General features: G+C 45.2%; 1 protein-coding gene across 1 annotated transcript in view; it reads right to left on the bottom strand.

Moving 5' to 3' along the window:
* LOC307210952 (uncharacterized protein) overlaps positions 1–12,146 on the bottom strand; it is a 29,539-nt gene continuing 17,393 nt past the window's right edge. Inside the window, 8 exon segments of the mRNA XM_079967154.1 lie at positions 1–796; positions 5,348–5,380; positions 7,056–7,174; positions 7,987–8,009; positions 8,461–8,691; positions 9,673–9,768; positions 10,203–10,670; positions 10,672–10,708. Coding sequence (XP_079823280.1) covers positions 276–796; positions 5,348–5,380; positions 7,056–7,174; positions 7,987–8,009; positions 8,461–8,691; positions 9,673–9,768; positions 10,203–10,670; positions 10,672–10,708 — 1,528 coding nt within the window. The 3' untranslated portion in view covers positions 1–275.

The raw sequence follows: 12,146 nt of genomic DNA, 5'->3' as shown, positions 1-12,146 counted from the left end.
CAAGATTGAAGGTGAGAAAATTTATTAGGACTCCAAAAAGTGTGACTGTCTCTTTAAGAAGTGAGCTGCAGAGGGAATTCTGGGAAAAGGAAAGAAAATGAAGAGAAGAGCAACCCATTTTTGTTTGGTTATTTCTGATTTTGACTGGAATGAATCCTCTCAAAGGGCCCTTGGAAAACTGCCCAAAGGGCTCTTGGCGGGTAAATGGTTTTTACGTCAGTCACTCTGGTCTGGAGAGAAACTCCTGCTGGGCCTGAAAAGCAGATTTAGTCTCCTCAGGAGATCCTGAGGTGGGTTTTATAATTTCTCCACAGACGAAAGAAAGGGAGGAGGGTCTCTCCAGAGAACGAGGCTCCTGAGAACGTGTAGAGTTCGGCTCCTGAGTCAGCGTCAGAAAAAGACACACGTCCCCCTTCATAGTCCAGAGTCACCCGGATCCTCCTGGGCTCCTCACTCAGGGACAGAGGAGAGTATTTAGGGGAGGTCCAGGCCAAGTACTTCCCTCCCCTCTTCCCCACAGCCCAGATCCCTCTCTCAGGGCTTAAGGGGAAGACGCCCTTTCTCTGCAAAGACTTCCTGGCGACCCCCACATCCCACCATTCCCCACTTTCCACAGTGACTTCCCAGAAATGTCTGCCTGCTGTGAATCCCTCACGCCCCAATACACAATGCCGCTTGTTGAATCTCTCAGGATTATCAGGCAGGGCTTGAGGTTTGTCTCCATATCTCACGCTTTTCCCATCCTCGGACAGGATGAGTTCAGGATGGGCTGTGTCTGGATGCAGAGTGACATTTGCTGTTGGGGAGAAGATGAGGGAAAAAGAAGAGAGGCAGAGTCAGCTGAGAGACAGAAACGGACATCCTGATAAATAAATAAAAAACACCCCAAAAACCCAGATTCCCTTTCAGATCAAGGGGATTTCTTTGCATCGCATGCTAGACTGAGACTCCTCCTTGCAGACTCTCATCAGAATAAATATCTTCCTTGAGGGTTTTTAAATCAGTTTCCTTCACTTTCTTATATTTGATGTGTATTGTGCCTGCCCTCCTCTCATCCCAGGCATTTTCTAAGAGGAAAAACCACCCAGGAACCCTTTTACTCATCTCTTCTGTGTTATCTAAGGGGAAAGAGGGGAGAATAGGAGGAGGCAGGAGAGGGGATTGGCTTTTGGGGAGCTCTGGGTTGGGCTGGGATATGAGGCCCCCCCTGTAATAATAATAATAATAATAATAATAATATTTGCATACTGCCCTTCATCCATTGGTCTCAGGGTGGTTCACAGCATAAAAATACATTAAAGCACATATAGGCCTCCCCTCACTTTCGTGGGGGTCACGTTCTGGGCCCTTGTGCCTACAAGTGAAAATCGCATTAAGTGGGGAGCCTGTTTATTCCTGCTCTTCATCTTTCTCACCCACTTGGTCTCTCCTTCCTCCCAACCATCTTGGAAGTTTAGGCCTTGCCGCCAGGGAAGAAGAGGCAGATGTCAGGGCAATTTTACAAAGGACTGCTTATTCCATTCTGCTCCTTTGGATTTAATATATACCATTAAACTAGTTCCCTGGGGGAAAGGGGGAATAACTCAAAAAGTTACCAGTCAGGGGCTAAGACAGTCATGATAGGCAAGTGTAGAGTTGCCATATTTTGAAGAGCAAAAAAGAGAACACATTTGCCAACTTCTACTCTTAACCATGGATCGCTATGACAACTCTCATTTTAAATACCCCTACTCTATGTAGGCTTTCGAAGCTGTGATATACTGCTAGTAGCAATGTTCTTAACTTTCAACAACCAAAGAATAATAATAATAATACATATAAGTATTTGGGCTCGTGTTCACATCTTTGTGAACGCAAGTGTGCACAGAACAATTTATTAAACTGTTAAATATATACATATGGACTCTCCTTAAGGGCAGGGGGATGTTAACTCTTGCCCTCCCATATTTCTTCTCCAAGATCTTGTAGCTGAGCCAGCATCCTTTTAGTTCAGTCACAAGAGAAGGGTTTTATACAGGATGTGGCTAGCTTAAGATGCTGCTCTGTTGCAATTCTCTGCTCTAGGCTAGCTTAGCTGGGTGCCTTAGATCTGAGTCTAATGCACTAGAATTTTTTTCATGGGTTACTGTAAACCAAACCAAACAACTTGAGACATTTTGCCAAATTTTAAAAATCCGTCCAGGGGAGAAATTTTAATTATGAAAATAGAGGACCTGTCCGAGAAAAAGAGGACATGTGGCAACCAGTCCTGAAAAAGGTCACATGGAAAAACAACCCAACTCCCTCTAGGCAGGAATGAAACTCTTCCCTCTTTTTTCTGATCCTTCTGGGCCGTTTCTCCCCCCCCCCCCTTCTGCACCTTCAAGTCCACCCTCTCTGCCTTTGTGGTACAAACAGCAGGGCTAGAGTCAAGCTGTACAGAACAGACTCTTGACCCCCATGAAACACTAGTCCCCCCCCCTCCTGTGAATCGGGGTCTCCATGTGCAATTTACCTTTCTGAAGATTTCTGAATGACTGAACATCTGAGGAAGCAAAAAGACAGGCTTAACAGGCTACAGTGCAGTAGCTTAAAAATAAATCTTTTTTTACAAAACATCAACATAACATAGCATCTGTTGTTTCCTTATTTCAAGCAAAAGATTAAATCATATAACAGAATATTTGCAAAGACGACAGCTGTAGGCCTAAGTAGTGATGTTAACTATTGACCAAAAGATTATTCCTGAGAATGTAATATCACTAGGCCTAAGGAATTAAAACAACTACCGTATTTTTCACTCTATAGGATGCACTTTTCCCCTCCAAAAATTAAGGGGAAATGTGTGTGCATCCTATGGAGCAAATGCAGGCTCCTTGGCTTCAGCGATAGCAACGCGAAGCCTCCAAAGCGCAGAGGGAGCGCTCCCTCCGCACTCCAGAGGCTTCGCATTGCTTTCGAAGCCTGCAGAGCAAGACTCTCCTGGCTTCAGCAGAGAGGGAGAGCTGCACAGCGCCCCTTCAGCCAAGTGGGAGAAGAAATGGAAGGGGCTCTGTTTCTACTGCGTCTTCGCTGAGGGGGCGCTGAGCAGAGAGGGGGAGAATTTTTTTCTTGTTCTCCCCCTCTAAAACAAGGTGCTCCGCTAGGGAAACCATGGAAGATGGCCGACAGTACCATCTCTCCAGCTCACACGAGGTAATTTAGAGGCTGAGATGGGAGTAATCAGCCTCCCAAATTCTTCCCGGTGGAAGGGAAGATGCAGTCTCATCCGCCTCCCCACAAACCACCCCCGAGTTCGTAAAGAAGGAGGGGGTGGGGGCACTGGATGGAAAGCCCTCGAGAGAGAGCTCGTATCTCCTGGACACTGTCTTCGTGAGCGCTCCCAGTTCCATTTCTTAAGGTTAAAAATTGGATTTAAGATTGTACATGCTTTGGGCGAAGAAAGGGTATTTAATCTGCCAACTACAGCTACAGCCACTGAGGTGCTAAGAGTGACGGAAGGAAGAAGATAACATCAAAGAATAACATCTAAGCCGGTATGTTGGAACAGAACGGAAAGGAGGGGATAAAACTTTTTCTTTTTCTACTACAATAATACCTAACAACGCCCCCCCCCCAGAAGAATCATCTACACTACCTATAGCAAGAGAGATCGGAAAATATAAACTGTGTGGAAATAATCATACTAACTGAAGCCTTTGTTATTTTAAATATTTGGAAGAAGATAAATGACTCTCCTGTGATGCACTATTTAATCGGGATCTGCCATTATGAGACAGACTGAGTTGCAGAGATTAATAGTCATAGGGGGAGGCGAGCTCTTACTTTGTTATCATATCTGTACTTCAAGTCTGACTTGGCAAACCTCCTCTGGAAAGACTAATGTTTGGTGCAACCTGTCTGAGAAAATTAATGAGCAAATGCCTAGATTTTATTTCATCGGAACTGGGAAAAGATGGTGTCTGCCACCAGAGAAGGACTTTTGGATGGATTCGGCATAAACACCAGCATGTGAGGACATACTGCAAGTAAAAGACTTACCAGCTGCAAAAAAAAAAAAAAAAAGGAGAGTCACACAAAGTTCACACAGAAGCATATTATTGCACGACTCAGAGGCTATGAATGAAAGAAGGATAACAGGAAGATTTAAATTAGGGACTATTGGAAACTTAAGGCAGTAGAAATATAAGATGATTGGACCCCACTGGACTTGAAGCATGGGAACCCCCAACAAAAATTTATAATTTGGCAAAATATTTGGACTTTATGTATTTGTACAATTTGGAATATTTAATGTGATTTCATTGGATTGTTAAAATGGAAAACTTAATAAAAAACTATTATTTAAAAAAAACCAACAAGGTGCGTCCTATGGTTGGGTGCATCCAATAGAGCGAAAAATACGGTAACGTGTTTAGCTGTGATTCCTGCATTGCGGGGGCTGGACTAGATGATCCTTGGGATCCTTTCAAACTTCGCTATTCCATGATTATATGGAAAAATCAGAAATGGTAAACCATACTAGAAAATGGAGGAATACAATCATTCAAAATCCACAAATGAGATGGGGATCTGAACTGGATGGATGAAGAAAGGTTTAACATCTGCCCCAAGTAAACTGGTGGGGAAAAGCTGTTGAAACTGGAATTTCCAAGCATGCTGACAAACCAAATTGCAGAGGAAGAATTGGCAGAGCTTTGCCATGTAATTCCAAGGGTCTCGTGCAATGGGGAGTCCAACCTCATGGAATGGGGCTGATCTCTTAAGAACTGTGGGAACTCTCAGGTGATGGGGATGGCTGAAGCACGAGAAATGGCTGGTGAGGTTGAAACTCTGAGGAAAGGGCGGCTCAGGCCTTGGCTCTGCTGCTGGGAGACCAGCCTGGCAGGAGGTGGAGGAGGGACTGGGTGCTTGCGGGTGCCCCTTTTAACATACTTATTCCTTATACATGAGAACTTGACAAGATGGACATTGGACTGACCCTGTAGGATTCTCCTTAAGGGCTTTTGTAACATATTGTAAGGCTCTGAGGCTTTTCCCCACAATCAAGCAATATATAAATTTTATGAAAGAAAGCAAAATCAATAAAATTAAGGGGAAAAGCAGGATAATAGTCTATTGGCAGGAAAGGAACTCAGACTGGTGTGCAGGTTCTTCTCAGGGACAAGCTCTGCCCCCAATCCAAGCCTTCAACCTCCCTCCCAGTTCATTCATGGAACATAGAAATAACCCAAACACCACTAGAGGACTGTTTCCCAGAGTTACGCCATTGATGGGGGTCCCAAAGTCTGCAGAACAGACTGCTCAACACCCATGAAATACCAGTCCCTATCCCTCCTGTGAAATTGTTCCTCCCCTGGAAATTTACCTTTCTGAATTGGTTTTCTGTATAGCAGAGCATCTGAGGAAGCAAAAAGATATAAAGTGTAAGGGCAACACTCTTCCACCAGAAATAAATCTCCATACAAAAGTAACACTTCATAACGTGGCATCCTTAAATTAAAGTACAGTTATTAAATATTAATTAAATTGTACATAAATAATTATAAACATGAAAATCATAGGAAGCATCTATGAAATTAACTAAAGCTTTAAAACTCAGCAATCATAGTACGAAGATTGGGAAAGATTGTGGAAAACAGATTTAAAATTTACAGGTTGTTCCCTTTTAAAAGAAAACTACATGAAAATGATGTGTAGATGGTACATTACACCAGTACAGATTGCAAAAATGGGTCAAATATATGCTAGAAATGCAAGGAAAAAGAAGGGACTTTTTATCACATGTGGTAGGATTGTAGAGAAATTTTTAAAAATCGGGAAATGATATATAATGAGTTAAAGAAAATGTTCAAATTAACATTTGTAAAGAAGCCAGAAGGGATTGTAGGTAGAGACCTGCCAAAGAAAATGAATAACATACTTATGTATGCGAGAGTGGCGGCAAGAGTCTTAATAGCACAACGATGGAAGAATGAAGAAACCCCGACAAAAGAACAGTGGCAAGGGAAATGGATGGAATATGCGGAATTGGCAAACTAACATACAAACTGTGTGATAAGGACAACTGTGACTTTAAAGAAGAATGGGAACCTTTTACAAAGTATTTAAAGAAACAACAAAATGAACTGGACTCCTTGGCAGGTTTTGAATAAACATACACTTTTTTTTATTATTGTTAACATAATAGATAGATTGCTTAAGGATCTTTACCATTTTATAAAATGCAGAGAATAATATCTGAATAATATCAACATGAATCCTGCTGGTCTCTGAACTTTGTCCCTGAAATTGGGCTCTGCATTCTTGGACTGGAGATGAGGCAGAGGAATAGGAATCCCGTAAAAGGAGGCAGAGGGGAGATGGAGGCAGCCTTAACATCTTCCCCAAGTAAAGTGGTGGGGGGAATCATTAAAACCAAAATTGTGAGACATAAGGAGAAGCAAAGTTTGATGAGGAAGAAGTGGCAGAGCTCTCAGGCAAAAGGAAGCCCTTCCTCACAAGCCTTCTACAAATCTTTAAGGTTGTTAACAAGCATAATTGTGCCCTTTGGGGCTCATGTGCTCTTGCTTCCACTCTCAGTGGGGGAACTCTCAGGAGATCTTGAAGGCTGAAGCCCTAGATATGGCAGCTGCAGGGGGACGTTCGAGGAGGAGACGGCTCAGGCCTTGGCTCCACGGCTGAGAAAGAAGCCTGAGCAGGAGGCAGAGGGGGAACTGGGGGCTTCTTAATGCCCTTAATGACTCCATTCAGAGAAGGAGAACCTCCCAAAGGACAACCCCAGATTGTGCAGACAGGGAACCACAAGGAAAAGGAGGTTTTGTATAGCTGTAAACAGATGCACATGGGAGGAAAAAATCCTGACTTTGCTGTACACTCTGGTTCAGGCTTTCTTTACAGGATCCAGCGTCACAATATACATGGGCCACTTGGGGGGACAGGAAATGAAGGCTGGAGCCCCAAGACGGAAGGTATCCTGGGGTGACTCAATTCCATGCAATAAAAGCCTGGTATGTTCAGTTCTGAAGAAGTAACAGAATTCCCAGTGTGAAATCCTGGCAGCCAGTTTTCATTACCTTTCCATTGTTTTATTGTATCCTCCACAAGGTGATTGAGATCACAGGATTCCAAGATCCTGTTCCTCAGCTCTAGAGGGAAAGCCAGTGGCTTCTCTGGACTCTCTCTTTCCTCATACCTGGTGAAAAGAAAAACAATGAATGGCCCCATTGTGGCCCCATCTCCCTAATTATTATAATGAACAAAGTTGAAGTTCATTTCCCAACAGGTAATTTCAGGATTCAGCTTCATCTCTTGACACCCACCTCCAAGCCCTGGTCAGTGGCTTCCTAAGGATGCTAAACAGCACAAGGGACAAGATGTAACCCCAAGCGACACCACCGGAGGGCTCCCATGGCTTCCAACGATGCTGCCCCCTAACAACTTCTGGGAAGGTCCCAGGACTTAAGAACCAAACCCCTGAGGTGGAATGCCTGGAATCCCTCCCTCCCTGAGCCTCCCCAGAGGATGTGAGGGATGTCCAAAGCTGCCCAGTGGTCAAGGAGAACAACCTCAACCTTCCCTTCACCCCCTCTCTCACCCAGGAAGGACGCAACCTCATGCCCCATGGGACTCTCCCTCCAGGAGCATCAAACAACTAGACCCGCCACTCCAGACCACCTTCAGCTTCTCACGGTGGAAACACTCCCAAGAAAAGGATCCCACCTATTCTAGACCAACAGACCTTCCCTCCCTAAGTGCCTCAAAGGAGCTGAGTTACCAGAGTTGAGGGGCTTCTAGTTGGACATTGAAATATGTCCTAAGCTCTTCCCAAGCATCTTTGGGACTTTCTCTTCTAGATGTTTGAAATTACCAAAAAGTAAAGGAACAGAAAGTGTGAGGTGCTGCAGGGAGTGAGTCCTACAGTCTCCCCCTGCAGCCATTGGAGGGCCATGTTTGAGGTTCCTGCATCTCTGCTTCAAAGAATGGAAATGAGCCAGATCCACTTACCTCTGCAGGGTCCTTCTCACATCCTAGAGGGGAAAAGAAAAGGGAATTCACTGCACACCACAGGCCACACTAGGAAGACCCCCTCAGACCCTGGCCCTCGGATGTCAGTCTGCCTGGCACACACCAAGGTTTTGGGTAGGAATGGCTGAATCAGCCAGTTTTGGTTTCTCACAGTTTTATTTTTCCATTCTGAAATTATGAATTTTTCCAGTATCATGTTGTTCACATTTCCACATCACAGCTGAAGGGCATTCGGAGACAAAGCATCAGCAAAGAGCAGAAGATCAGCTCCCTTTCCATCAAGAACACAGACAAATCTCTACTCTGCATTCATGCGAGTCCTAGGTCTCTCTGGTCTTCCTGTCCATTCCAAACCTGACTAGAGGCTCCATCAACTCAGCCCCTGCACTCCTTGCGTACATGAAAGGGGCAGCCTTCTCCTGGAGCCTTGGGCTGTTCCGGCCACCATCTTACCTGCAGGAGTTCACTCGCTGGCTGCTGACGCTTCTCCTCCATCTCCTGGATGATCCTCTCAAGAGAGGAGAGTTTCCTGGAGAGTCTGGCCAGCTGCTCATCCCTTCTCCCTGCAATCTTCTTCTCCACCTCTTCCACGTGAGTCAGCAGACGTTTTTCTTGTTCTTCCAGGAACTGGCGCAGTTCTCTGAACTTCTCCACGGCCTTCAGCCTCTCCATTTCTGTTAATTTCTGCAAGAAAAGAGGAGGTCAGAGTGTGGAAGGTGCTCAGCCCTCAAAACATCAGGAAGAGAATTGTGAGAATTCCACAGGGAGGACACTTCTGATTTTTCAGAGACATGAAACCTCCAGTGGCTAAAGAAGTAAACCTTTATTTTGAAGGGAGACCCTCTCCATTACTGTTTCTATTGACTTCTATTTTGCAGAGGGCTACAGCCTAAAGGAAGGAGCATTTTTCCTAGCCACGGATGTTCCCTGCATGTTTTGGGGCATGGCATAACCAGAGTTCACAGTTGTTCAGAGAACATCCAGGGACATAAAACTCCCCTCAGTTTAGGCTGGTGCCATTTAGGTGTAGGAAGGGAAGAGAAACAGAGGAGGAGGAGGAGGAGGAGGAGGAGGAGGAGGAGGACAAAGTGCAGAGTTCATCCCCATAGCTCCCTTGTTTTCTGTAAAGGTTCAAAATGGCCTGAGTTTCCTAAAGATGAAGGAGAGCACACATTTAGAAAGACAATTCTTTAGTAACATTTATGGTAAATAAGGATTTGAATTAACCTGCTTCCACCCTCTCAGCTCACAATTCCTCAGGCTTCTCCTTCACTTCTTTTTACATAATAAATGACAATGGGAAATAAGCTCAATTTAACTGCATTCAAAGGTGAACTGACCTAATTCGCAATTGCTGGAAAAATATGGATACTGAAACAGAGCAGTCTTTTGAAATTCACACCTCTGAATTTTTCAAGGTTGAACAAGCCAGGTAATGTTCACAAAAAATGTATTTATGAGGGTAAAGTACATTTCAAAATATTTATACAAGGAGGTAGCCACCCTAACATCTGATTCATTTTCAGAATAATAAATTAATAAACAAAATAATATTGAAAAAAGAAAAATGCGGAGAAGCTGAAATGGGCAGATTTCCCCACCCTCCTCAGTCCTGACGACTCTTCCAGTGCTTGTTCCCTCCCTAGTAACAACAGAGACACTTACAAGGAGGTCTTTGCATTCCTTGTCCAGGGCTGCTTGATAGGCCAGAATTTCCTCTCTCTCTTTCCTCAGAATCTCCAGGCGGCGACAGATCTCTTCCTAAGAGAAAAGGGAAAACTCAGGTTTGATTGAGACACATAGCAAGACTATAATAGCAAAGTAGTTTACTGGAGGAAATAAAAGTCCAGAGGTTTTCAACCTTTTTGGGTCCAGCTACCTTTTTTTCTGTGGCATCCCTGTGGGGCTCTGGGACCCAGTTAGGTCACCCCTTCCTTACAGACTTCTACCTAGTCTTTGCAGATGCTTCTCAGGGATATCAGGGGAGATCCCTTTGTCCCCCTGGCAGAGAAAAAGACTTGAACTCCCTCCTCCCAGTCATCCCAGGAGCCCTCAGGCTTCCCCTTGGCTGCTTTTTACATAATAAACAAGGATGAATTCATGCCATGCCTACTTTGGATCTGAGAAGTAAAAAGGAAACTTCCCAAGAAGAATCCACAGCTATTTCTCCCCCTCAAGATCCAGGGATCTCCTACCTTGTATTCCTCAAAAGCCTCCTTCAGAGGAATCACCTCGTGATGTTTGTGGTCCTTGGATCTGTCACACACCAGGCAGATGGGGGCTTCATCCTCCTTGCAAAAGAGCTTCAGGGGCTCCTGGTGCTTCTCGCAGACTCCTCCTTTCCCTCCTTCCTCCTTTCCCTCTTGAAGGCTGAGATTCACGATTAATTCTACGAAGTTTGCCACTTGCCGGTTGGGGATGAGGCTCCTCCTCTGGACTCTTTCTCTGCACTGAGGGCAGGAAGCCTCTGCCTCCGATTCCCCCCAGCACTGGATCAAGCAGGATCGGCAGAAGTTGTGCCCACACTCTGGGATGGTCACTGGATCCTTGAAGTAATCCAGGCAGATGGAGCAAGTGGCTTCATCATGGAGATGCTGGATGTGACCCCCTGCAGCAGCCATGACTCCCTCGCACCAAAGATCCGAGTTAAGTTTCACTTTCTCAGTTTTCAGCTACTGGGAGTTTCCCTTCCTGGAAATGACTCATTGATCACATGATCTTTATTTTATTTTTTAAAACTAATATGTCTCCAGTGCTTTGCAGTTCCTGAATGTTTTCTCAAGGAGCAGCGAATGATTTTTGATTGTGTTATAAGAATTTTGAGTTGAATAAAGGTTTCTTTTCCTCTGTATCAATAAGGGAATAAATATTTGCTATCAATAAAGGATCCCCACTTGTCTGCCCCCCTGCATTGCTCCCTGTGATGCTCTAAACCACGGTAGAGTCGGCTGCATTGCTTCCTTTTCCAGCCCCTGTGAGATATTATAATTGTGTTCACCGTCTCTGTACTAATGTTAATTTCTTTAATGTTAGTTTTATGTTGTCTCCCTACTGAATGTAACTTTGTATCTCTGAACTAAATGTAACTTTTTAAGTGTAAAATGTACCCACTGTCTTGCAAAAGGAGAAAATAATAAAAACCTGTCAAATGTTCAAACCAGTGAATGCTTCTCTCTGTGAGGGAGCCTTCCCAGACCCGCTGAAAGAGGCGGTTATCAAACCGCTTCTTAAAAAAAATATCTTTAGATGCTGCCAATAGGGCCAACTCAACCCAGTCTCAAACCTTCCATTCTTGGGCAAGGTGATTGAGCGAGCGGTTGCTGAACAACTCCAGGCACGCCTGGAAGAAGCGGACCATTTGGATCCCTTCCAGTCGGGATTCAGGTCTCATCATGGGACTGAAACTGCCTTGGTCGCGCTGGTTGATGATCTCCGGCGGGCTAGGACAACGGTGAGTGCTGTTTCCTAGTTCTGCTGGATCTCTCAGCGGCCTTTGACACCATCGACCATAACATCCTTCTGGAGCGTCTGGTGGGGCTGGGAGCTGGGGGCACCGTTATACAGTGGTTCCGCTCCTTCCTCCTGGGCTGTGCCCAGAAAAGTGGTGTTTGATTTCTGTGACCCAACTTTCCAGTCACACCTTGTGGCATCCTGTTCTCACTGCAGCCAAGCAGATGCCCAAGGGGAAGTCTGCAGGCGCGATTCAAGCGCAAAAGCCCTCTGCCCCCTGCAGATCCCAGCAACCTGGATTCAGGGTATTCAGAAGCATCTCTGCCTCCAACCGCAGAGGCAGAGCACAGCCATCATGGCCAGTAGCCATTGGTAGCCCCCATGAATTTGCCTAATCCACTTTTAAAGCCGTCCAGGTTGCAGTTTTGCAACATGAGGAGGGGGCGGCAGCAGCAAGAGGGTCCTTTGTGGCAAAGCAGAAGTCCCAGTTTTTCTCCCCGGGACCCTGGGAACAGTAGTTCTGCGGGTGAAGGTTAATGGAGTTCTTGGGTGGCTCACAGAATTGTAGATTTGGAAGGGACCCCAAGTGTCATCTAGCCCAACCCCCTGTAATGCAGGAATCTTCTCGCCCAACACGGGACTCGAACCCACAACCCTGTGATTAAGAGTCTCACGCTCTATCAACTGAG

The sequence above is a fragment of the Podarcis cretensis genome (assembly GCF_951804945.1).
Source record: "Podarcis cretensis genome assembly, chromosome: 2".
NCBI classification, from domain to species: Eukaryota; Metazoa; Chordata; class Lepidosauria; order Squamata; family Lacertidae; genus Podarcis; species Podarcis cretensis.
Note: the sequence above shows the minus strand (reverse complement) of the source record. Positions and strands in the feature narration are given on the sequence as shown.